The 25,357-nt window shown below is 50.9% G+C and overlaps 1 protein-coding gene across 4 annotated transcripts in view; it reads left to right on the top strand.

Annotated features, from left to right (window-relative positions):
* The first annotated feature begins 5,967 nt into the window (after positions 1-5,967).
* The window catches only part of HIF3A (hypoxia inducible factor 3 subunit alpha), a 31,450-nt gene continuing 12,060 nt past the window's right edge, over positions 5,968-25,357 (top strand). The window contains exons 1-9 of one of the 4 annotated variants that reach the window (XM_040252475.1): positions 5,968-6,033; positions 12,582-12,772; positions 14,176-14,321; positions 16,005-16,089; positions 16,523-16,635; positions 17,141-17,349; positions 18,913-19,019; positions 19,187-19,334; positions 25,114-25,232. In XM_040252475.1, coding sequence (XP_040108409.1) covers positions 6,008-6,033; positions 12,582-12,772; positions 14,176-14,321; positions 16,005-16,089; positions 16,523-16,635; positions 17,141-17,349; positions 18,913-19,019; positions 19,187-19,334; positions 25,114-25,232 — 1,144 coding nt within the window. In that variant the 5' untranslated portion in view covers positions 5,968-6,007. Of the gene's footprint in view, positions 6,034-11,650; positions 12,773-14,175; positions 14,322-16,004; positions 16,090-16,522; positions 16,636-17,140; positions 17,350-18,912; positions 19,020-19,186; positions 19,335-25,113; positions 25,233-25,357 lie in introns of those variants that run through there. The other 3 variants (XM_040252476.1, XM_040252474.1, XM_040252477.1) reach the window with 3 other exon arrangements.

The raw sequence follows: 25,357 nt of genomic DNA, 5'->3' as shown, positions 1-25,357 counted from the left end.
GGCACTCAAACACCCTAAAGACGGGGAATGTCAGTGCTATGATTCTCTAATATGATGAGCATATTCAATTCAGTTCAGTCACTCAGTCATGTCCAACTCTTTGTGACCCCATGGGCTGTAGCACTCCAGGCCTCCCTGTCCATCACCAACTCCCAGAGTTTACTCAAACTCCATCTCATCCTCTGTTGACCCTTCTCCTCCTGCCTTCAATCTTTCCCAGCAGCAGGGTCTGTTCAAATGAGTCCGTTCTTCACATCAGGTGGCCAAAGTATTGGAGTTTCAACTTCAGGATCAGTTCTTCCAATGAATATTCAGGACTGATTTCCTTTAGGATGGACTAGTTGGATCTCCTTGCAATCCAAGGGACTCTCAAGAGTCTTCTCTAGCACCACAGTTCAAAAGCATCAATTCTTTGGTGCTCAGCTTTCTTTATAGTCCAACTCTCACATCCATACATGACTACTGGAAAAACCATAGCTTTGACTAGACAGACCTTCGTTGGCAAAGTAATGTCTCTGCTTTTTAATATGCTGTCTAGGTTGGTCATAACTTTTCTTCCAAGGATCAAGCGTCTTAATTTCATGGCTGCAGTCACCATCTGCAGTGATTTGGGAGGCCCAAAAAATAACGGTCCAACTCTCACATATGTACATGACTACTGGAAAAACCATACCTTTGACTATACAAACCATTGTCCGCAAAGTGAAGCCTCTGCTTTTTAATATACTGTTTAGGTTTGTCACAGCTTTCCTTCCAAGGAGCAAGCATCTTTTAATTTCACAATTGCAGTCACCGTCCACAGTGATTTGGGAGCCCAAGAAAAGAAAACTTGTCATTGTTTCCATTTTCCCCCTTCTATTTGCCATGAAGTGATGGGACAGGATGTCATGATCTTTGTTTTCAGAATGTTGAGTTTTAAGCCAGCTTTTTCACTCTCCTCTTTCACCCTCATCAAGAGGCTCTTCAGGGCCTTTTTGCTTTCTGCCATTAGAATGGCATCATCTACATATCTGAGGTTGTTGATAGATTTTAATATATATGCAAAATTCTTGCTGGCAATAGGTAAAAATGGGAGCCTCTGTAGCCTAAGACGGTCGTTAAGAGATTCTTCTTGCACCCCATTCGAGCAGGAACCCAGGAAACCCCTTCTAGTCCGGGCTGCACAGTGCATCGCAACAATCTGGATTCCCGGGCCACCAAATGTCAGAAGACTTACAGATTTACACACAGCTCCTAGGCTGGCTCCAAGTGCTGAGACTTGCTCACTGAACCACGAAGGAGGGATGTACCAGGGAGCAGGGGGGCTTCGAGAACTGGGGAGGGGCGTCCTGGCCTCCAGAGTCTAACGAGAGGTTTCACTGCAGGGCGCGCCAAAGCGCTGAGCACTCGCGCAGGGGGACTTGGGTCACTATCTCTCACCCCCGCGGTGGGGTGGTTTCCCACGTTTACACCAACATACACATCAGAGTCTTTGCAGAGAACCATGTGATGCAAGAGATTTTTAGATGCATGTGCTTATAGTCATACATGTGAGTTTCGCGTGTCTTATGGATGACAGGTGTTGTTACAGAACCCGGATACCTACATGCGTCACTTATCTGTGTATGCATCAACACGCATCCACATGCCAACAGCAACAAGCAGGCTAACATTAAGGTATGCCTAAGGCCAACACAGGCTTCCCTGGTGGCTCAGCTGTAAAGAATCCGCCTGCCAACGCAAGAGACTCGGTTTCCATCCCAGGGTTGGGGAGATCCCCTGGAGAAGGAAATGGCAACCCACTCCAACATTCTTGCCTGGGAAATCTCTTGGATAGAGGAGCCTGGAGGGCTGCAGTCCATGGGGTGGGAAAAGAGTTGTAGGACACAACTTAGCGACTAAACAACAAGGCCAAGACATGGATCTCCATCACAGTATGCGCTAGCACGCGCATTTGTCAGAATCCATGTGTTGCTACTGACTTGTGTGTTAATGGCAGCCTGTTACATGACACCTATGTGTGTGACATCAAAATGTACATGGACATGTATGCATGTGGACATGTAGTGACCATACCTGTCTGAGCTATGCCTGTTCACCCTCCAGAATGGAGCCCCTTGACTGGCAGGGGAGTGAAGATTTGGAAACAATAGTCTGATCTACTTCAGGGTTTTTCTTTTTTAAACTAAAAGCATTTTACAGAAATGACTCAGTCACGGAGAAGTTAAGCAGCATGCCCAAGCTCACACAGCTGGCAAGTGATGGAGTAAAAATTTGAACCCAAGCAGGCTGGCTGTAGAACCATGGATCGTAACCACTGATCAGCAGGAAAATAATTGAGCCCACCTAATGGAGCTGTCCTGATGTTCCAGTAAGAGCAAGAATTGCACTTGGCATAGAGCCCGTGCATAACACTTAGGACTCGTCCTATTTAATCCTGGTTCCAGGTTGGCTTGGCTCGAGTTTGGAGGGATTTTCTGCTCCTGGCAGTGTTCCAGGAATGCCAGCTGATCTTTATAAGCCCATATTATTAAGAGTCAGAGTCAGGGAAGGGGAGAGCTGAGATAAAATCAAATCACAAGATGGCACTTGCCTGGTGGTCCGGCAGTTAAGACTCAGAGCTCCTAATGCAGGGGGCCCGAGTCTGATCCCTGGTCAGGGAACTAGATCACACCTACCACAACTAAGACCAGGTGCAGCCAAATAAATAAATATGTTTAAAATTTTTTAAAAGAATTAGATCACAAGAGGTGGTGGCTGTAGAATGGTTAGGAGCTATTCCCCCTAGTCTTCGACAGCAGGGAAAGTGAGTCATAAAGTGAACGTCAGCAAGTAAAATGCCCAAGCAGATGCACAGGAAACAGTAGCCAGGCATGCTGACTCATCAGACTGGGTATGTTCATGATCCTGGGGTTTTGTTGCTGAACCCTATTTCCCTGTTGATAAAATACGCATTTTTTCCTTCAATATCCCAAAGCCTAAAACTCCACCTCCATGGCACTGCTTGTAGGCAGAACTCCAAGGTAATGTTCCGTAAAAAGTGTGGCAGATATTTCCCCAAAATAGCTGCAGTAATGTTTTCAGTTCCACACGTTCTTCCCCGTGGAAGCTTGATCTTTAGCATCGAAATGTGGAGTCTCTTTCCCTCCACTGGGCAGTATTTTGTGACTGCCTTGACAGAAGGAATGAGAGGGAAGGGACGCTGCATGACTCCCAAGGCTGGGTCATAAAGGAGACACAGCTTCTGCATGTGTTCTCACTCACTCTTCCTCTCCACTGGGACTTGTTGGCCATGATGGGAGGAAGCCCAAGCAGCCACATGGAAGGACCACATGTGGCTCTAGCCACAGTCCCCAGGGTAGGTTCTAGGTGACAGGCAGCATCAACCACCAGGAAGGTGAGTGAGGAAGCATCAGATCATTTCAGCTTCCCTTGCCAGGGGCCTGGGTTTGATCCCCGGTAGTGAACTAGGTAGGCTCGATCCAATAAGCCATGCAGCTCAGGCCAAAAAAAAAAAAAAAAAAATTCACTCTTTTAAAAAAAATTAATCAATTTATTTGACTACATCATATCTTAGTTGCAGCATATGGGATCTTTGATCTAAGTTGTGCATGCAGGATCTTCTTATCGCAGTATGTGAAACCTTATTTGTAGCACATGGGATTTGGTTCCCTGACCAGGGATTGAACTCGGGACCCCTGCTTTGAGAGCACAGAGTCTTAGCCACCGGACCACCAGGGAAGTCCCCCAGACATATCCTTTTAGCAAAACTTAGAAACTATTTCAACAAACACATTTCCTGTGTTGCTTTTGCTGCCAGGAACAACCAAGTGAAGTTTAATGTTAACCTAGATCATAGATGCCTGGCACATCTATGTATATAAGTTTTAGTCCTGTTTTAATTTTGTTTAACATATGCAAGTTTTCCTTGGACACCGTAAGGCCTCAGATTGGCTTTCTGCTGTGCGTTGGATAACCCCTGCTCCCTTGAATAGGATACTGCTTCTCCTGCAGCCTTTTCTAGATTTGGCCTCTCATTCACACATCTCTCTCCGGAGGTTTAGGACATAGTCCCTCAGTTTATCAAGATTCTTTGGAGGGTGAGCAGCTGACATCAACTCAACTAATCTAAGCACAGAGTAAATAAATAAAACAATATTTAACAACAACAGCAACCACCAAAAACCCCCAAATGGTTCCATGATTAAAATGGTGTTCAGGTAAAGCCAGATTCAGGCACCTAAGTGCTAGTGTCAAGACTATCTTTCATAAACTTTCATGTCTGCTTTCCCCTGTGTTGACATTCATCTCATAAAGCCTTTCTTGGCAACAGAGCCCCGTAAGCTCCAGGCTCACATCCCACTAGCTTGGCAACTCCAGGAGAAAGAGAACATCTTTCATGAGAGTTGCAGCAAAAGTCTCAGGGCTGGTTGTCACTAGGCTAGGTTAGGTCACATACCTTCCCTGAACTAATCGCTGTGATCTGAGAAACAGAATAAACTGGCTAGGTCTAGTCCCTGGTGGCTAAGTGGTAAAGAATCCAATTACCATTGCAGGAGACCTGGGTTCGATCCCTGGGTTGAGATGATCCCTTGGAGGAGGAAACAGCAACCCTCTTCAGTATTCTTGCCTGGGAAATCCCATGGACAGAGGAATCTGGTGGGCTACAGTCCATGGGGTTGCAAGAGTCTGACATGACTTAGTGACTAAACCAACCTATCACCAGTCCCTGGAGCTGGTGATGGGAGGGTTACAGCCAGTCCTGTTCAAATTAAATAGACCGAGGGACTTCCCTGGTGGTCCAATGGCTGAACCTCTGCACTCCCAATGCATGCGGGCTTGGGTTTGATCTCTGGTCAGGGAACTATATCCTACATGCTGCAACTAAGAGTTCGTATGTTGCAACTAAAGATCCCGTGTGCTGCAACTAAGACCCGGTGTGGCCAAATAAATAAATAAGTAAAAGCATTTAATAAATAAATAAAGAAGAGAGAAGTTCCCCAAAAGAAAACTGAACGGGATACTAGGGTGGGCAAAATCCACAGACTTCTGCTATAGTGTCCTTTTCTCTACCCAAAGCTGTATTCAGAATATTGACCTGCGGTGGATTAACACCCACCTTAGCCAATTGTAACACTCCCTGTCTACCTTCTTACTTACTTCACTGGTAAAAAGCTACCACATCTCCGCTCTTCTGAAAAATGGGTATGATTGAGTTTTGAAAATTTACCTGACATAAACTTAATCACTCACCAGCGAGAACCTGCAAACGGAGTTCAAGAGGCAAGGAGGCGGGGTTGGGGACTGAGGGGTGCCAGACCAGAGGAGCGCGGACCAGGGGGTGTGGGGGCGAGACGGAGGGACGAGAGGGTGGAAGGAAGGGGCAGGGAACTGAGAGGGGACGGTGCGGTACAGAAGGGGAGGGCCTGTAGAACTGGGGTGGGTGGGGTCGGGAGCTGGGGGCGAAGAGGAAAAGCGGGGGGCTCGGTGGATAGGGAAGACGAGACAGAGTAGGTGGAGCTGGGCGACTCCGGAGGCAGGGCTGGGCCATTGGAGGGGGTGGGATTGGAAGTCGGAGGGGCCCATCTGGGGGTAGAAAGTGGAGGGGTGAGCCGGGGGTGGGAGTTAGAGGGTGGGGCCCGGGTGTGAGGGACAGAGCGAACTAGGTGGGTTCAGAAGAGTGTCGGTGTCGGAACTTGGCGGGGTAGACTGGGCCAGAAGGCGAGGCCCGCGGACTGTGCACCGTGCGGGTGACACTGCCTAGAAGTCCGCGGCAAGGGGTGTGGCGGTGTGTGTGTGTGTGTATTCCTCGGTACCCGCCCCCTGCACACACACGCCTGGCGTTCTAAGGCTCGGTCTCTGGTCCCGCCTCTTTCTTGGAAGTGACAGACCCATCAGCAAATCAGGGCCGCGGGCAGGGCGCGGGGCAGCCAACCGTGCAGCGGGAGGAGGGGCTGAGGAGGGGGCTCGCGGGGCAGGGGAGGGGGCTAGGGGCCTCGAAGGGCTCCGGAGCTGCGACTGGCGAGTCATGGCGCTGGGACTACAGCGCGCAAGGTACTGGGCTTCGCGGGCAGGAGTGATGAGAATTGGGGGCTCTTCTTCCAGCGACCCCTGAGCCGGGCGGGGAAGGAGCGGGTGCAAGCCTAGGGTGCGCTCGGACGCGCGGTTGAAGGCACATCCCCACCGCACCCTCCACCCTAGGGGATCGCAGGGGTGGGGGCATTTCCCCCAAGTCCAGGCTGCCACGCCCCTCTAGCCAGGAGCGACTTCGGGGTCTTGATCCCCTATTTCCTGCTGCTCCGGGTTCGCTTCCCTTTCTGATTAGGGGTGAAACTCGGGGTCTCCAAGGAATTGGGGTGGTTGCACTTGAGCAGTTCCCGGGCTTCTGCGGGAGGCATTTTCCTTCTTCAGAGTAACTTTTCTGGCCTCTGAGCCCCCAGAATTGAGGTTGTTCTTTTGACACAAGACCCCTGGGGTCCTAGGAGATACGGGATGGCCCCGAATTGAGCCTTCCCAGATAAACGAACGGAGTCCCTTAGAATTGGGAGTCAGCTATTGATTCAAGAGAGAACCTCCGTAACTGGACCCTCCCTGATACTGTTTCCCAAACCTTGGGTTGCCTAGAAATAGGCAGATTCAGGAGCCACCTGGGGGACCCTTCCCAAGGGCTTTTCTTGTATTCTTGTGAAAGGTAGGGTCATCCCTTTAATAATAGGAAAACAGCCTGACCCACTTCCCAAAGTCTAGCCTCTTATCTGACTCCTCCAACCCCACCCAGTCCCTGTGACAGTGGGAAGCGGCACCCAAGCCTTATTTGGGAAGACCCCAGAGAGGGTGCTATGCCTGCTTCAGTGCGAGCTGTGATGGGCGCGCCCCCTGCCGCAGCGGCCAGCTAGGTCATCCTGGGCAGGGAGTGGGTTTCTGTGTTCCCTTCCCAACAGGTGCAGACCTGCTGGGCAGCACAGGGAACTGGTGTTCTGGGTCCACAGCCAGGGGGTCCTGTCTGGCCATGTTTGCATGGAACCCTGGAAAGTATCTAAAGCCCTTGATTTCTCCCGTCCAATCTGAGGCGTCCAGGAAGCCTCACCCCCTTCCCTCCTCCCTGGCTTCACAGGTCTGATTGGATCTGTCTACACCCCCATGTTTTCACATCCCTCCCCCCCTCACCTATACTCCCCCACCAATTCTATTCCAGTCTCTGGCTCTGGGCCTGCCAGGGAAACTATATCCCCCCCTTTCTGGGCCAGCCCTGGCCCAGCCCCTCCTGGCTGGGTGGGGCCCCTCTTGGCTGAGCCGGGGGCGCTCACCCCCTCCCCATCTAAGGACAGCCCTTTCCTTTGGTGTCATCTGAGCCTGCGCACCACCCACTCATAACTTGCACCCGGATCCCGGCCATGCTCCATCCCCTCCTGCACCCTTAGGATGGCATTTGGGCCAAAGAGGGTCTGGGTGATGGTGAGTGGGCCCCCATACTCCCTTACTGCTTCCCCCTCTTCCAGCTCTGGCTAACTGCCATCCCACCCCAGGCAAGGGTGATTCTCAGGAAGCCCCAATGGGCACTTGGCCCTGGGTGTCTCCTAGGTCAGAGGGTTCCCAGAGAACAGAGGACCTGGGGTACAGGCACCCCACTGGATTACCAGGTCCTTGGGAATGCGCAGAGTCAGGAGTAGAGAGACTCTCCCAACCCTCTGCCCCAAGTCCTTTCTCCAACCCAAACCCTGCCTCTGGCCTTTTCAGGCCACCTCAGGGCAATGCCAAGAGGATCCTTGCATGGGTTCAGCCTAAGGCCCCCCAGATCCTCTATACTTTTTGCAAGACCCCCAATACCCAGTTGATTGTCAGGAGAGAGAGGCCCAGGAGCAGCCCCGAATGTGGGGCCAGTGTCCCCACTTTCTCCGTTCCTTTGCTCTCTGGGGCAAGTTCTTCAGGGCAGGGAAGAAGTGGGCTTCTCCCTCTCCTGGTAGGGGGGGCACCAGGCCCTAGTCCCCATCCCAGGCCTTACCCTGGGGCCTCCCGGTCTGGCTCCACCCCCTGTTCTCTGCTGGAACACAGAGGAAGGGTGGCAGGGCTCCAGCTGCACGTCTCAACCTGGGCAGAGTGCCAAGGGGCTGGACCAGGGCTGGGCATGGGGCCAGCTGGGGAAATCCGGAGGCAGCAGGGGTGGGAGCAGGGGAAAGGACAGGGGTCTACTGGGCGGTGGAGGGGCTGGAGAGGGGTCCCTTGGGTGGCATGCTCACCAAGGCATGGCACTTAAATGCCCAGGCCCCAAAATCAGGGTTCAAATCGTAGCTCACCAGCTTCCCGGCTGTGTGGCTTTATGCCAGCAGGCTGCTCTCTGAGCCTCAGTTTCATAGCCTGGAAAATGAGGGCTCTACTCCCTGTCTCCTGCACCAGATCTAGAAGATGAGTGGTGATGGGACAGACCTTTGAGGCAGAATACTCCATAGGTGGGCAATAAACTGTTCAAGTCAGACAGGATTCTGGGCAAAAGCAAATGCGTGATTGGATTCACAGAAGCGTTGAGCATAGCTGCGCACTGGTGGAGGGCCCTGGGATTATCAGCTTGGTGACTTGGGCTGATAATGCAATTGCTTGGAGACTCAGTTTCTGACTCTGTAAAAGGGAGATCACTTTTCCAGGTGCTTAGGGTTGTTGAAGGAGAAGGCAATGGCACTCCACTCCAGTACTCTTGCCTGGAAACTCCCATGGACGGAGGAGCCTGGTGGGCTGCAGTCCATGGGGTCGCTAAGAGTCAGACATGACTGAGCGACTTAACTTTCACTTTTCACTTTCATGCATTGGAGAGGGAAATGGTGGCCCACTCCAGCGTTCTTGCCTGGAGAATCCCAGGGACGGAGGAGCCTGGTGGGCTGCCGTCTATGGGGTCACACAGAGTCGGATATGACTGAAGCGACTTAGCAGCAGCAGCAGCAGCAGGGTTGTTGAAGGGAGTTAATGGGGTCTCTAAGCTTATGAGTTTTCAATACACCAGTGCTATCATTATTATTAGTATCACTATGATTTAGTCTTTTTCTCAAAGTATTGTGTAAAAGTCACATGTGTGATTGCACGCGCACACCACACCATGGGGTTACCACCGAAGCCCAAGGGTTTCTCCAGAGCCTACGAGTCTCCTAAGCTTTCCATCCCTGATGTGGACAAAGAGGGAATAATAAAAGTTGCCTGCAATGCTGGAGACCCAGGTTCGATGCCTGAGTTGGGAAGATCCCCTGGGGAAGGGGACAGGCTACCCACCCCAGTATTGTTGGGCTTCCCTGGTGGCTCAGACAGTAAAGAATCTGCCTGCAATGCAGGAGACCTGGGTTCGATCCCTGGGTTGGGAAGATCCCCTGGAGAAGGGCGTGGCAACTCACTCCAGTATTCTTGCCTGGAGAATTCTGCTGCAGTACATGGGGTCGCAAAGAGTCGAACCTTTATATAGCATTGACCAATTGCCAGCCTCAATTCTAAGCCCTTGACATACAGTAACTCATTTAGTCTTTACAACAGCCCCATGAGTATTTGTGCTGTTCTTGGGCGCAGGGAGGCCGAGCAACTTGTCCAAAGTCACACAGCTAATAGGTCATGGAGGCAAGACTGGAATGCTGAACCAGAGGAATTAGCCCCAAGTCTGTTTAAAGAGAAAGGCCAGGGACTTCCGTGGTGGTTCAGTGGTTAAGGCTTCGCCTTCCAATGCAGCCGGTCGGGGTTCCATCCCTGGTCAGGGAGCTATGACCCCACATGCCTCTGCCGCTGCTGCTGAGTCGCTTCAGTCTGTCCAACTCTGTGCGACCCCAGACGGCAGCCCACCAGGCTCCCCTGTCCCTGGGATTCTCCAGGCAAGAACACGGGAGTCGGTTGCCATTTCCTTCTCAGGGCCAAAGAAAAACCCCAAAACAAGAAAACAGAAGCAACATTGTAACAAATTCAATAAAAACTTTAATAATAATAATAAAATTAAAATATGTAAATAAATACAGGGAAAGCCCAGAGACCAGGAGAGGCCCACCCACATTTGCTGTCAGAATATACGGAGAGCAGGCTGGAAGCCAGAGGGAGAGTCCCCCCGCAGCCACCAGCTAGCTCCTTCTATGAAGGGAGAAGGAGTCGGCCACAGAGAGGAGTGTAGAGCCCAGCTGCCCGGGAGGTGGGGGGCCCAACCCCACCCCTACCCCGGTCCCTGTTCCCATTCCCTGTTCCCTCCATCTGGGCCCCCAGCTCAGTGAGGCCCGCCCACCCCCACCCTCTGGGCAGGAAGACAAACAAGGCTGGAACAGAACGGGGACAGGAGGACGGAATGTCCTCTGGGCAGAGGACTGGAGGCCCCTGCCCCCCGCCAGCCAGGAGGGAGGGGATGAGGGCAGTTGCTGGCTCCCTCCACCCCTCCACCCAGTCTGTCCCCTTCTGCGCCTCCCTCCCGCTTGCATGAGATTTTTCCCATCTGTAGAGAGACAGGAGGCACCACACGCCTCCCTCCATTGTGCCTGGGGGTGGCGCTGCAGGGCTCCTGTTTGGGTGTGCAGTTGATGCCCCAGAAATGGCCTCTGGCTTTTAGGAAGGTCAGCTTCCCTTTCTCAGGTTTTGCTTCCATGGAGGTTGTGGAAGGGGCTGGGCTGGGGGTAGGGGTTGGGGGGTTGTTGATTCATAAGAAAGGAATTAGAAGAATGAAGGCTTTGAAATCTCACTGCCCGAGTTCAGATCCCAACTCTTCCAGTTAATGGCTTTATGACTCTGGGGGCGAAGGACTTACTTTTTCAGTCTCAGTTTCCCCTTTGTGAAATGGAGGTTTCAGAGCCTAGGCTTTCTTTTTTTAAAAAATTATTTGGCTGCCTCCGGTCTTAGTTGTCCCATAGCATGTGGGATTTTAGTTCCCCTCCTAGGGATCAAACTCTTGCCTCCTGCATTGGAAGGTGGATTCTTAACCATTGGACCACCAGGGAAGTCCCTGCCTAGGCTTTCTTAGGATTGAATGAGTACAGGTAGGCTGAGTCCTTACTTAGTGCAATGTCAGACTCATTAATACTTAGCAAATTATAGCTGCTTATTAATGGTTTTTCATATGTCCATGGGGTCCTCCAGGCAAGGATACTGGAGTGGGTTGCCATTTATAGCCAACTCACTGGAGATCATGGGAATAATTGAAGGTCAAAGGAGAAGGGGGCAGCAGAGGATGAGATGGTTAGATAGCATCACTGACTCAGTGAACACAAATCTGAGCAAACTCCAGGAGATAATGGAGGACAGAGGAGGTTGGTGCTATACTCCATGGAGTCGCAAAGAGTTGGACATGACTTAGCAAGGGAACAACAAATTTATGTGTTTTTTTTTTATCAATAGTAGCATCTCAATATAGATAAGATTACATATACTATACTATATGTAACATACTCTATCATTTCCCCCCCCCCCAAAACTATAGAGTTTGGATTCAGAGAGACCTGGAGTTTGACTTTTAAGACAGTCCAGAAACAGGAAGAAGTACTAAAACCTGGAGATGATCCAGGGCCATACAACAGGAGATGAGGGTTTGATCCCTGGGTCGGGAAGATCCCGTGGAGAAGGAAATGGCAAACTACTCCAGTATTCTTGCCTGGAGAATCCCATGGACAGAGGAGCCTGGCGGGCTACAGTACATAGGATCGCAAAGAGCTGGACATGACTTAAGTGACTCAGCACATACATACAACAGAGGAAACTGAAGAATTCAGACAGACCAGTGTTCAAACCTTAGCTTCATTCCTTGTGGGCAAGCACTGGTGCCTGGGTTTCATAAGTTCAATGGGGAGAATGTTATTATCTTCTTCCTAGGGATGTCTGAGCTGCATAGGTTAATTTAAGTTACACACATAGCACAGGGTCTGACATAATAGTAAAAGCTGGGTAAGTGGCAGATATTTCTGAAAACCAACCAAAAATCATGATAACTTTCTACTTCCAACCCCAGAATTTCTAATTCCAACGCAGAATTCAAGCATTTGAAATGGATTAAAGGGCAGGAGTGAGTGGTTAGCCATTGGCTGAACAGAACCCCCCAGGACCCTAGGGATGGTTTGCTGTATCTCCCTGGCAGGGCCCCGGGAGATGGGTCGTTGGACTTTGAGTCTGTACTCCAAGATTCTGAGAACTCAGCTCAGCTGAGGAGGGAAAAGGGCAGGAGACGGGGTTCAGGGAGGTTGTAGGGCAGAGGGCCTGGAGGGGGCTGCAGGCATCTTCTTGCACCCTCCCTCCCCTGGTTCCTGGCCATCTCTGCCAGCCTCCTCCCAGCAGGAGGCCTCCCTGTTACCCAGTCGCCCCAAGCCCGGGAAATAATCAGCAGATAAGTCGGGGAGGGGACAGGGCGGCCCCGGGCACGCCTTGGAGAGGACTGAGGCGCTGGAGGGCAGCATGGGCTGGCGCACGGACAATAAAACCCGAGGCTAGGAGCGACTCCATAGTATAGCCCACCCAGAGAGCTCCAGGAACTCGCCCGGGCCACACAGCGAGGCCTGCACAGTGGCGGCTCTGACTTCTCTGAGACCCATGTGGCAGCACCCCACGTGCTTGCCGCATCCAACTCTTTCCCTTCCCGGAGCGCCTCCAGTGAACGCAGGCCATGCCCGCAGGTCGAGCACGGAGCTGCGCAAGGAGAAGTCCCGAGATGCGGCCCGCAGCCGGCGCAGCCAGGAGACCGAGGTGCTGTACCAGCTGGCGCACACGCTGCCCTTCGCGCGCGGGGTCAGCGCCCACCTGGACAAGGCCTCCATCATGCGCCTCACCATCAGCTACCTGCGCATGCACCGCCTCTGCACCGCAGGTGAGCCCTGCCCCCGGGAATTCCCATCTGGGCAAGGCCCCGCCCTCGGAGACCCCCTCCGCCGGGAAGCCGCGTCCCGACAAGGCCCCGCCCCCAGATGGCTTCCCGGAGGAGCCCCGCCCCTCTGGAATCAAGTCCCTGGATAGGCCCCGCCCCTTCGAGTTCTGGCCAATCGGAATCCAGTCCTAGGAATCCCCATCCTCTTCGAAGTCTGTTGTTAGGCCCCGCCCATTGGAATGCTCACTTGCATAGCTCCGCCTCCTTAGAATTAGAACTCTAGGGAATAGAAGGCTCAGATCCTAAAGAATCCTCCTGCAATGCAAGAGACCCGGGTTCCACACCTGGGTTGGAAGATTCCCCTGGAAAAGGGAATGGCTACCCACTCCAGTATTCTTGCCTGGAGAGTTCCATGGACAGAGGAGCCTGGCGGGTTACAATCCATGCGGTCACGAAGAGTCAGACAGGACTGAGTGGCTACCACTTTCACTTCACTGTTTCACTAAACTCCCTAAGGCACCGGGACCCTTAGGATTTGGTCCCCTGGGAGATCTTCTCAGCTAGGCTCACTAGTTGTATTGTTTGTCCCCTTGAATTCCCACCCTGTTAAACTAAAATTAAGCAGGAGCCTTTCTCTCTCTTTTTCTCAAACACACACCCCTTGGAATCCCAGGACCCTGAAAAGATTTTATTATGGGGAAAGTGGAGTCATCCTCTGGAGACTCTGCCCCTTAGACTTTCCTGTCTTGTATTCTGTCCTCCTTAGAATTCTGTCGCTTGGGAGTCCCTGCTTCTTTAGAATTCTGCCCATCTGGAAGGTCCTGCCCCCAAAATTCTGAACCCTTGGCAAGCTTGGCCCCCTTGGAATTCTGACTGCCCTTATACCTTGGCCCCTTAAAATTTTGACCCCTGGGAATTTCATCCCGTTAGGATTCTGCCCTCCTCAGGGTTCTATTAGGGGCTTCACAGATGGCTCAGTGGTAAAGAATCTGCCTGCAATGCCAGAGACTCAGGTTCGATCCCTGGGTTTGGAAGATCTCCTGGAGAAGGAAATGGCAGCCCACTCCAGTATTCTTGCCTGGGAAATCCCATGGACAGAGGAGTCTGGCAGGCTAAAGTCCCGAAAGAGTCATAGGACATTACTTATTGACTAAACAACAAGAGTTCTATCCCCCTGGGAGACCCCTGCCTTCCTAGAATTCTGTACCACTGGGAGGCCTTGTTCTCTTAGAATTCCAGTCCTCCTTGGTCCTTCCCTCTTCCTTGGGACTCCCAGTCACTGGGATGTGTCCCACTCACCGGGGGTACCTGTAAGTCCCTCTGAATGAAGGAAAGCAGAGGGAGGCTAGCCAGGGCGGGCTCACGGCTGACTGGACACACCCCATCCATCCTGGCCCGGACACCAGGGGAGTGGAACCAGGTGGGAGCAGGGGGCGAACCGCTGGATGCCTGCTACCTGAAGGCCCTGGAGGGCTTTGTTATGGTGCTCACCGCCGAGGGAGACATGGCTTACCTGTCAGAAAATGTCAGCAAACACCTGGGCCTCAGTCAGGTAAGAGGGACTCCTACTTTGTGCAGGCGATGCTGGGATACGGATGGCACCAGAACCACCTTAGCCCTGCTTTTACAAGGCCCACAGTGCAAAGGGGAGGCAAATATGTCACCAGACAGGAAAATTTGGAATGGGTAGGGCTGGGGTGGGGTAGCTTAAGGGGCTGTACAAGCCCGGGGTGGACGCTGGTACCTGACCCAGACTGGGAGGGAATCAAGGGCTTCCTGGAAAAGACATCTGAGCTAAAACCTGAAGGACTTACCCAGTCAAAGGGTATGGTGAATAGTTGGGACCACCAAAGGCTAGGAATGTACATGGCCAAGGAAACAGAATATGCCAAGACACAGATGTGAGATAAAAGCAGAACCTCTGGGGACATTTTTCTGAGTTAGGTGCAGAGTGCAGTGGGAGAAAGTGACAGAAACGCCAGAGGTCAACATTTAGGACTGTAATAGAAGGTTTGTCTCCAGGGCACTGGGGAATTGTGGAAGGATTCTAAGCAGAGGAGAGATTGTGTCAGAAAGGTGCAATCAGCTTTTCATTTTAGAAAGATGCCTCTAGCTACTGCACAGAGATAGAATTGGAGAGAGTGAATCTAGAGGCTAGAAACTCCATAAAATGGTGGGTGCGGGGTCCCAAATGGGGGAGAAGGAGCAGGATGAGGGGCCCGGGGATGGGGAGACAAGAGGCTAGGCAGTAGAACTAATTCCAGCTCATCGCACACCCAGTCCCATGAGAGGGCCATTGCTTTTTTCTTCTATCACACCAATGAGCTCCACAGTTGGCATCTATTCCTTTCCCTTGCCATGTTATCCCACTCTTTGAAAAAGAAAATTTATTTATCTGCGTCAGGTCTTAGTTGCACCATGAGGGATCTTTTGTTGTGGCACATGGACTCTCTAGTCGTGGCCTTCCTGGCTCAGTAGGTGTGGCTCTCAGTCTTAGTTACTCCTCAGCATATGGGATCTTAGTTCCCCAACCAGAGATCGAACCCGCATCTCATGCCTTGCAAGGCAGATTCTTAACCACTGGATCACAAGGAAAGTCCCCATCCCACTCTTGATGCCAACTTCTCTGTTAGTTTGAGCTCTTGAGCTCAGAGAGGTGAATGTTCCAAGGTCCCAGAGCTAGGAAATGGCAGAGCCGGGACTCCAAGATCTCATCACTCCCCCGTTCAGCTTTAGCTCTGACCACTGCCTCTAAGATAATGTTCCATCATTTCATCATAAGGGCTTCCCTAGTAGCTCAGCTGATATAGAATCCGCCTGCAATGCAGGAGACCTGGGTTCGATCCCTGGGTCGGGAAGATCCCCTGGAGGAGGGCATGGCAACCCATTCCTGTATTCTTGCCTGGAAAATCCCATGGGCAGAGGAGCCTGGCGGGCTACAACCCATGGGGTCGCAAAGTCAGACATGACTAAAGCGACCGAGCAAACACCCCACTACTCAGTAAGCTCTGAGAGTTAGGGGTTTTGTCTTTGTAGTTACTTCTGTGCCCACATCATCTAGAAGAAGGCCTGGCATGTTGAAGAAATCAATGAATGAATGAATAAGGAGACTAGGAAAATAATCCAGGTTCATGAATTGGGGCAGGGTGATAAGGATGGGAAGAGTGAGATGGGTCAGAGGCCCCTGTGAAAATGCTTTTCCTCCAAGGCACCCCTCTGCTTCCCTCCCTCCCAGCTGGAGCTGATCGGACACAATATCTTTGATTTTATCCATCCCTGTGACCAAGAGGAACTTCAAGATGCCCTGACCCCCCGGCAGAGTGAGTTCTCTGGAGGTCTCTGCCCTTAAATTACAGAAACTGAGGCTCCATCCTGCCCTCAGCATATCCTCTCCCCTCTGGAATCAGTTCAGTTCAGTTCCATCGCTCAGTCGTGTCCGACTCTCTGCGACCCCATGGACTGCAGCATGCCAAGCTTCCCTGTCCACTGAGAAAAAAACATGGGAAGAGAAGGACGCTGTGCCCCTGCCCTTGGGGAATGCAGGGACTCACCCCGCTCGGGGTGGGGGTGGGGGGCGGGTCTTAAAGAGCGAGGCATACCCCTGGGAGACCCTCTCTGGTTTCAGGTCTAGATTTTGAGGATGAGGCTGGGAAGAGTTTAGTACCCAGGGTGCTGGAGGGACCTGGGCCCTGTCCTGAGCTGCCTGATGACCAGCCCCTCCCTCTCCCGCCCCCTCCCCGTGGCCCTCCTCAGGCCTGTCCAAAAAGAAGCCGGAGGCCCCCACGGAGCGGTGTTTCTCCTTACGCATGAAGAGCACCCTCAGCAGCCGCGGGCGCACCCTCAATCTCAAGGCGGCCACCTGGAAGGTGGGCGGGATCTGGCCTGGAGGGGAGGGGCCCGCCGGGGCTGGACCTGAGCCCTAAAGTTCCCCTCAGCGGGTTGGAGTCCGGGGGTCTCCTGGGCCTGGGATCTAGTGGGGCTTTCTCAGGCTGGGTCTTGGACATCCTCTGGGTACTTAGGAGGTTGGGGATCGGGGGGTCCTTGTATCCTTTCTTAGTCTGGATCTCGGTGGGCCTGGTGCTGGGAGTCCTCAGCGTCCTGAGTCTGGAGTCTCCATGGGGTAGGAAAATCGGGTCCTCAAAGCTCCCTGTGTCTTAGAATCTGGAGACTGTCAGAACCTTCTTAGGTTGGGGTCTCTATGGGGTCTGGGTCTGGGGGTCCTCAGAGCTCCCTGAGCTGGGGCTCTGAAATCCTCAGGGCTTTCTTCTTTCAGTTCTCTAGGGGAGGGGCCCATAGGATCATACCTGCCAGCCCCCTGGGTAGCCTCAGGCCCAGGTACATCACCCTCTTGCCCCCAACTACCCCCACCAGGTACTACACTGTTCTGGACACATGAGGGTCTACAAGCCCCCGGCACAGACTTCCCCAGCTGGGAGTCCCAACTTGGAGCCCCCCCTGCAATGCCTGGTGCTAATCTGTGAAGCCATCCCCCACCCTGGCAGCCTAGAGCCCCCGTTGGGCCGAGGGGCCTTCCTCAGCCGCCACAGCCTGGACATGAAGTTCACCTACTGTGATGAGAGGTGGGCAGGAGTCAGGGGCCCACTCACCTCCTGCCAAGCCTGGCTCCTCCTCTTCATTTCTGCCCAAGTTCACTCACCATCTCCTCTCCTACCCCCCACCCCCAGCCTCTCTCTCTGGTCTGTTTCCAGCTCTGTGACTCCATCTGTCTCTATCTTGATATGTCTGCCTGCCTCTGAGTTGTCTGTGTGTCTTTTTTTTAAATTTTTGGCCATGCCTCTGATCATGGGGGATCTTAGTTCCTCGACCAGGGATTGAACCCGAGCCCCCTGCATTGGAAATGCAGAGTCGTAACTTCTGAACATGCCAAGGAAGTTCCCTGTATGTGGGTCTCCTTATCTGGGTTCAGACTGTTCGAGTTCAAATGCTGGTTGTGCATCCTTGGCTAAAGGACTGCACCTCTTTGTACCCCACTTTCCTCATCCGTCCTGTGAAGTGAGAACAGAGCCTACTTAGAACAGGTGCTCTGAGCACTCAGTGAGTTGCCTGGTGCAGAGTACCCTAGACGTGCCTATTTTTTAAAATAATTATCATCATGGTTACTTTTTATTTCTATTCGTTCTTTTCTTTTGTGATGTTCTTTCTTCCTTTCTCTACCCCTCTCCTATTTCTTTCACGTTCTCTTTTGTCTTTCTTTTCATCGCTCTCCCCATTTTTACCTTCTCTCTCCTCCCCTATTCGGGCTTTCCAGGTGGCTCAGTGGGTAGAGAATCCACCTGCAATGCAGGGCTGCGGGTTCGATCCCTGGGTCAGGAAGATCCCCTCCAGGAGGGCATGGCAACTCACTCCAGTATTCTTGCCTGAAAAATCCCATGAACAGAGGAGCCTGGTGGGCTACAACCAACAGGGTTGCAAACAGTCGTACAGGACTGAAGCGCCTGAGCACGCACACATGCACGCTCCTCACGCACGCACGCTCCTCTGCTGTTTAATTTCCTGTGGCTGCTGTATCCTGTTACCACATACCTAGTGGCTCAGAACAACATATATTCTCTATCTCAGAGTTCTGGAGGTGACAAGTCTGAGAAGAGTCTTATGAAATGAAAATCAAGGGCTGTGTTCTTTCCAGAGGCTCCAGGGAAGAATCCGTTTCCTTGCCATAGAAGCTTCTGGGGACCCCCTACATCCCTTGGCTTATGGTCCCTCGCTCCACCTCAAAGCACATCACTTCCGCCTCCGCCTCCATCATTCCCATCTTCTGTTCTCACTCTGACCGTGTGGTTCCCCCCTCTTGTAAGGACTCCCGTGATTACACTGGACCCACCCAGGGGATCCAGGATCATCTCTCCATCTCAAGATCGTTAACTTCATCACATCTACAAAATCCCTTTTGCCGTAGAAGGTAGTGTGTTCACAGGTTCAGGGAATTAGGACGGAGACATCTTCAGGGGCCATTATTTAGCCTGCCACACTCCTCTTCCTATTCTTTGCTCTCCCTTTCTCTCTGTTACAAGCCTGTCTCTCTGTCTTGCTGGCTTCAGCCCCGTATCCCCTCTCTCCTTCCTTTCACCCACCCTCCACCTCAGCCAGTTGAACTGACCTAGGCTCCACTGCACCCACTTCAGGATCGCGGAGGTTGCCGGCTACAGCCCCGACGACCTGATTGGCTGTTCTGCCTACGAGTACATCCATGCGCTGGACTCGGATGCAGTCGGCCAGAGCATCCAAACGTGTATGTGTTCAGGTTCCATTTCCGGTGCTGCATGGCGCCAGCCAACACCAGCTCCGCGCTCCCCAAGCCCCAGGGAACATTCTCTTCCCTGACCCTTCATACCCCATGCCCCGCCCCATTGCCTTCTCTCCTCAGTTTCCCTAACCCCTCCCCATACCCCTCCCCAGTGCTGAGCAAGGGCCAGGCAGTAACGGGGCAGTACCGCTTCCTGGCCCGGAGTGGTGGCTACCTGTGGACCCAGACCCAGGCCACAGTGGTGTCAGGGGGCCGGGGTCCCCAATCTGAGAGTATCGTCTGCGTCCACTTCCTGATCAGGTAAGCGGGAAGGAGGTGGGATGTCTGTGTGCATGGGTCTGGTCTGCATATGTATGAACAGGTATGTGTGTATATGTTCATGTGTGCATGTGCACGTGCACACATGTGAGAGGAAGTGTGCACATGTATGTAGAACACGTGTGACTGATGACACACAGGCATCTTCATGTAGACACAAATATATGAGTGTGTGCTGGTAATTTAAATGAAAAAGACTATTTTCAAGTTATAAGACAGCTGAATCATAGGGCCTTTTAAAAAACTGACATGTAATTTATATGAGAAGATTCACTCTTTTTTTGTATGTGGTTTTGTGAGTTTTGACAAATGCACAGAATTGTGTAACCACAACCACAGTCGGGCTATAGAGTAGGGAATTTCCTGGCAGCCCAATGGTGAGGACTTGGCTTCTTTCTTGACTTTCACTGCTGGGGCCAGGGTTCAATACCTGGTTGGGGAACTAAGGTCCCACAAGTTTCACAGCAAGGTCAAAACATAAAAAAAGCTATAGAGTAGTTTCATCACCCCCAGAATTCTTATATAGTGAACCTCAGCCCACCCCCTAGTGGTCTCTGGGCACAAGTGATCTAATCTCTGACCCTAGAATTCTGCCTTTTCTAGAATGTCATGTACACGAAATTCTATAGTATGTAGTCTTTGAGCCTGGTTTCTTTCACTTAGCCTAATAGATTTTAAATTTATGTTGTGTGTATCCATCAGTTCCTTTTTGATGCTAGGTAATCTATGCTAAGAATATGTATGGACCACGGTTTATCCATTCTTCAGTTAGAGGACATTTGAACTGTTGACTATTTGGGGTGATTATGAGAAAAGGAAACATTCTCATCCATGATATTGTGAGGTTGTATGTTTTCATTCCTCTTGGATCAACACCTCGGAATGGAATGGATGGGCCGTATGATCGGTGTATGCTTAACTTCAGAAGAAATTGACAAACTGCCCTCTAAGGCGGCTGTGCCCTTTTGTATTCCCATCAGCACTGTGTGAGGGTTCTAGTCCTCCGTATCCTTGCCAGCATTTTATATTGTCTGTTTTTGTCTTCATTGATGTTCAGTTGCTGTGTCCCACTTTGCAACCACGTGGACTGCAGCAAGCCAGGCTCCCCTGTCCTTCACTATTTCCCAGAGTTTGCTCGGATTCATGTCCATTGATTTGGTGATGGTGTCTAACCATCTCACCTTCTGCCACCCCCTTCTCCTTTTGCCTTCAATCTTTCCCAGCATCAGGGTCTTTTCCAGTGAGTCAGCTCTTTGCATCATGTGGCCAGAGTATTGGAGCTTCAGCGTCAATCCTTCCAGTGAATATTCAGGGTTGATTTCCTCTGTCTTCATCGGAACCATTCTAATGAGCATGTAGTGGTAAAGCATAGGCTCCTCCCCCCTTCCATCCTGCATCTTAGAAGTTTTTCACCATGACAACATGTGACAAGGGCAGCTAATTATCACCCAAGACAGAGAATTACAGCTTTTCTTTGAAGTCTGTCTCCCAGGACATGGCATTCATTTCTAAAACCATAGGAGTTTCCTTGGGTCTTTTTTTTTTTTTAATTTAATTGGCTGAGCCAAATTTTAGTTGTGGCATATGAACTCTTAGTTGCAGCATGCAGGATCTGGTTCCCCAACCGGGGTCAAACCGGGGCCCCCTGCATGGGGAGCATGGAGTCTTAGCCCCTGGACCACCTGGGAAGTCCCTCCCAGGGTCTTTTTGATCAAGAAGAGATTGTATTAGAAAACAGAGGTTGGTAACAGGAATATTTATGCAAGTCTTCATACACAGGAAAACAAGCCTGGTCATCTTTGAACTGCTCTCCCATCAACCTCCTTTCAAATCAGAATCTTTGAAAAACTTGCAGCCTTGAGAAGAATCAGAGCAAAGGAGAGGGGACCTGCCCTCCTATCTCTTCTGGAAGCTCCTTTTATTCATTATGAAGACTTGCCATTGGATGGCCAGGCCCTGGAATTTCAATCTTTCACCTTCTAAGCAAAGAGCAGGCCTGGGGAGTTCAGTTTTACTGGCAGAAAGTGGATGAAGCATGAATAGGAGGTTACTCAGTAACAGTGAGGTCCCCTCTCCTTTGCTCTGATTCTTCTCAAGGCTACAAGTTATTCAAAGATTCTGATTTGAAAGGAGGTTAACTGTGAGATGAGAAGCACCGAGTATGAATATTGTGTGGCATGCAGCTGCGTGGGTCTCTGTGCCTGCTTGAGAGCTGACACTTTGTAGACTCCATCCTTCCTCTTCCACACCTGAGCCTCCTTCCATTGCCAGTAGCACCTGCTCCATAAAAATAAAACTCAGTTGCTCGGGGCACTTACAGCATTCTACACCGTGGGCTTTGTGCTCACAAGAAGCCCATGAGGTATAGCCGTTATTTGGATCCCCGTTTTAACAGATCATTTATTTATTTTTGGCTGCATCAGCTCTTGGTTCATATGCAGGGTCTTCGTTCCGGTGTGTGAGTTTCTAGTTGTGGCGGATGGGCTCCAGCGTGCCTGGGCTCAGTCGTTTGCTGCAAGCACGCTCTCTAGTTGTGGCAGTGTGGGCTTAGTTGCCCTGAGGCATGGGGGATCTTAGTTCCCTGACTAGGGATTGAACCCGTATCCTCTACATTGGAAAGCAGATTCTTAACCACTGGACCACCAAGGAAGTTCCTTGATCCCTATTTTGGAGGAGGGAAAACTGAAGACCACAGAGAGGAAGTCCTTTGCCCGATGTCACACAGTTAGCTGAGTTTTGACCCAAGCAGGTCTGGAGGACCCTTCTCCTTTTGTCTTCAGTCTTTCCAAACATCAGAGTCTTTTCCAATGAGTCGGCTCTTCACATCAGGTGTCCAAAGTATTGGAGCTTCAGCTTCAGCATCAGTCCTTCCAAGGAATATTCAGGGTTGATTTCCTTTAGGACTGACTGGTTTGATATTGCTGTCCAAGGGACTCTCAATAGTCTTCTACAACACCACAGTTCAGAAGCATCAGTTCTTTGGCACTTAGCCTTCTTTATGGTCCAACTGTCACATCCATACATGACTGCTGGAAAAACCATAGCTTTGACTATATGGATTAATGTAATAAATAACAGACTATTAAATTATTGTACATTATGTTATAGGTACATGTGTACATATTCTAATGCATACAAAAATATCATTTCAACATGTAATTGATATTAAAAATTATTACTTAAGAAGTTGTAAAGATTTCTTGGCCATGCTGAGTGGGATGTGGGATCTCAGTTCCTGTATCAGGGATCAAACCCAAGCGCCCTACAGTAAAATCTCTGGAAGTTAGGAGTCTTAACCACTGGACTATCAGGGAAGTCCCCTAAAAATTATTGAGACTTTTAGATTCTTTTTTCATACTCAATTTTTCAATCTAGTGTGTGTTCTGTTTTATTATTTTTAGTATTTTATTTATTTATTTGGCTGCTCCCAGGTGGCATGAGAGCTCTTTGATCTTCACTGGGGCATGTGGGATATTTAGTTGCAGTATGTGGGATCTAATCCCCTTACCAGGGATCTAACTCAGGCTCCCTGCATTGGGAATATGGATTCCTAGCTGCTAGACCATCAGGAAAGTAAGTCTCTGGGGTGTGTTTTACACTGACCTGCTTAGTCACTTCAGTCATGTCCGACTCTTTGCCATCCCATGGACTGTAGCCTGCCAGGTTCCTCTGTCCGTGGGATTCTCCAGCCAAGAAGACTGGAGCGGGTTGCCATTTCCTTCTCCAGGGTATCTTCCCGACCCAGAGATTGCACTGCATGCAGATTCTTTACGGCTGAGCCACTGGGGAAGCCACTTCTCGACGATACATCTCAGTTCCAACCAGCCATGTTTCAAGCGCTTTGTTTACTGGAAAGGTGTATAATACATTTTGTAATTACATAGATAGGGCTTCCCTGGTGACTCAGTGGTAAAGAATCCACTTGCCGATGCAGGAGATGCAGGTTTGATCCCTGGGTCAGGAAAATCCCCTGGAGAAGGAAATGGCAACCTTCTCCAGTATTCTTGCCTGGGAAATCCTATGGACGGAGGAGGCTAGCAAGCTACAGTCCATGGGGTCACCAAGAGTCAGACGTGACTTAGCAACTACATAACAACAATGACATAGATACATTTGCCAACAAATAATGTCTTTTACTTAAGGTCTGTCTTTTCCCACTAGCATTTCCCACCATGAGAGCTGGAAGTCTTGTCTGTCTTGTTCACTGTTGAAACTCCAGTGCCTGGCACATAGTAATTGCTCAATAAACAATGATGGCAAGTATATAGAGCTCATCCTGTGCCACAGTTCTATGCATTTGACATATACTAACTTATTTAGGACTCACGACAACTTGGGGAGGAGGTACTATTATTATCCCCACTTTATAGAAGAGGAAAATGAGGCCCAGAGAGGTTCAGCCATAGGCTCAAGGTCACACAGCTTGTACGTGGTAGAGATGGAATCTGAATCCCAGGCTGCTGGCTGCAGAGCCCTTGCTCTTAACCACTAAGTATTTCTGGTTGTCTAGGAAAGGGCTTCTGAGGTGGCACAGTGGTAAAGAATCCACCTGCCAGTGCAAGAGGTGTAAGAGACGTGGGTCCAATCCCTGGATTGGAAAGAGCCCCTGGAGTAGGAAATGGCAACCCACTCCAGTATTCTTGCCTGGGAAATCCCATGGACAGAGGAACCTGGTGGGCTCCAGCCCATGGGATCACAGAGAGCTGGACATAACTGAGCGACTGAGCATGAACAAGGAAAGGTCTGGAAGGAATGAATATGTGCATTCCGTGTGGCATGTAGGCACATGTGTTAGCCCCAGTGTAGAGTATGTGTGCCTACCTGACCAGGAATACACCTGGGGGTATACGAAGGTTCCTGTCTGTGCCTGTGAGTACGGAGTGTGTGTACATGGGACTGTATGAGCCTCTGTTTTTCTAGAGGGGTGGGACAGCTTTGGATCCAGCCTCAATTGGGATGTTTCCAGCCCAGAAGGGGTGGGTGAGGATGGGGCAGGGTCCCAGCTTCTGGAAAAGCTGGTGGAAGGACCACCCACACTCCATCCTAGAGAGTGTTATGCAAATGAGATGCAAATAACGGTCTGGTCCTCCACCCTGGGCCCCATTATCCAGAAGCCAGTTTGCAGAGGGAACATTTGGATTGCTTCTGCAGCTAGAGACTGGGGAGGGAGGGGGCGGCAGGAAGACACGAGGGACAGAAGCATATATTTATAAATTCGTTCCTTTGAATGTGGCAAATGTCTATGAATAGAAGCTTCCTAAATAAAATCTTATTCATAAAAATATATCCCTATAAATTCTTCATATTTGGTAACATAAGAACATGGTACATACATAGTCTTCATCAATACATTTATAAGAATGCGTTTATAAGTAAATGTCTATAGAGTATTTAGTTCTCATGCCTTTCAGCCTCCCTGTTCTCTGCTGCTCATGGCCCCTCAGTCTCTCTTCCCTTTCTCTCTTCCCAGGCTGTGCTAAATGCCAACTCTTTTTTTCCTGCCTTTCCTTCCACAGAGGGAATTTGGGAAGACACCCTTAACTTTCTTTTCAATGCTATTCTTAATATAATAAAAAAAAAGCAGTCAACAAAATTTAAATCTTTAAAACAAGTCAGCATGGCAAATTATTTTCTGTACAATGCCCTCCCACCCCTGGACGAGATGGCCTCCTGTAACAGGACATCACTAGGAAGGGACTGCCTAGGGGTGGGGCCAGGCACCCTCTCTGACTCCCACTCCCCTTTCTGCCCTGTACCCCAGCCGAGTGGAAGAGACCGAAGTGGTGCTGTCCCTGGAGCAAACAGAGCAACACTCTCGCAGACACGTTCAGCGGGGCAGCCCCTCTCAGAAGGATGCCCCTAATCCTGGGGACAGACTTGGTATGGGGCCCGGCTGGGGCTGGGTGGGGTTGTGTCCCCAGGATGCTCGGGAGAAAGCCCAAGTGCCTTCATCTGACCTGCTTGGCCCCGTGTGACCTGCCTCCTGCCTCCTTCCCCTTCTCACT

This window comes from Oryx dammah, unplaced genomic scaffold (assembly GCF_014754425.2).
Source record: "Oryx dammah isolate SB20612 unplaced genomic scaffold, SCBI_Odam_1.1 HiC_scaffold_13, whole genome shotgun sequence".
Classification (NCBI taxonomy): Eukaryota; Metazoa; Chordata; class Mammalia; order Artiodactyla; family Bovidae; genus Oryx; species Oryx dammah.
Note: the sequence above shows the minus strand (reverse complement) of the source record. Positions and strands in the feature narration are given on the sequence as shown.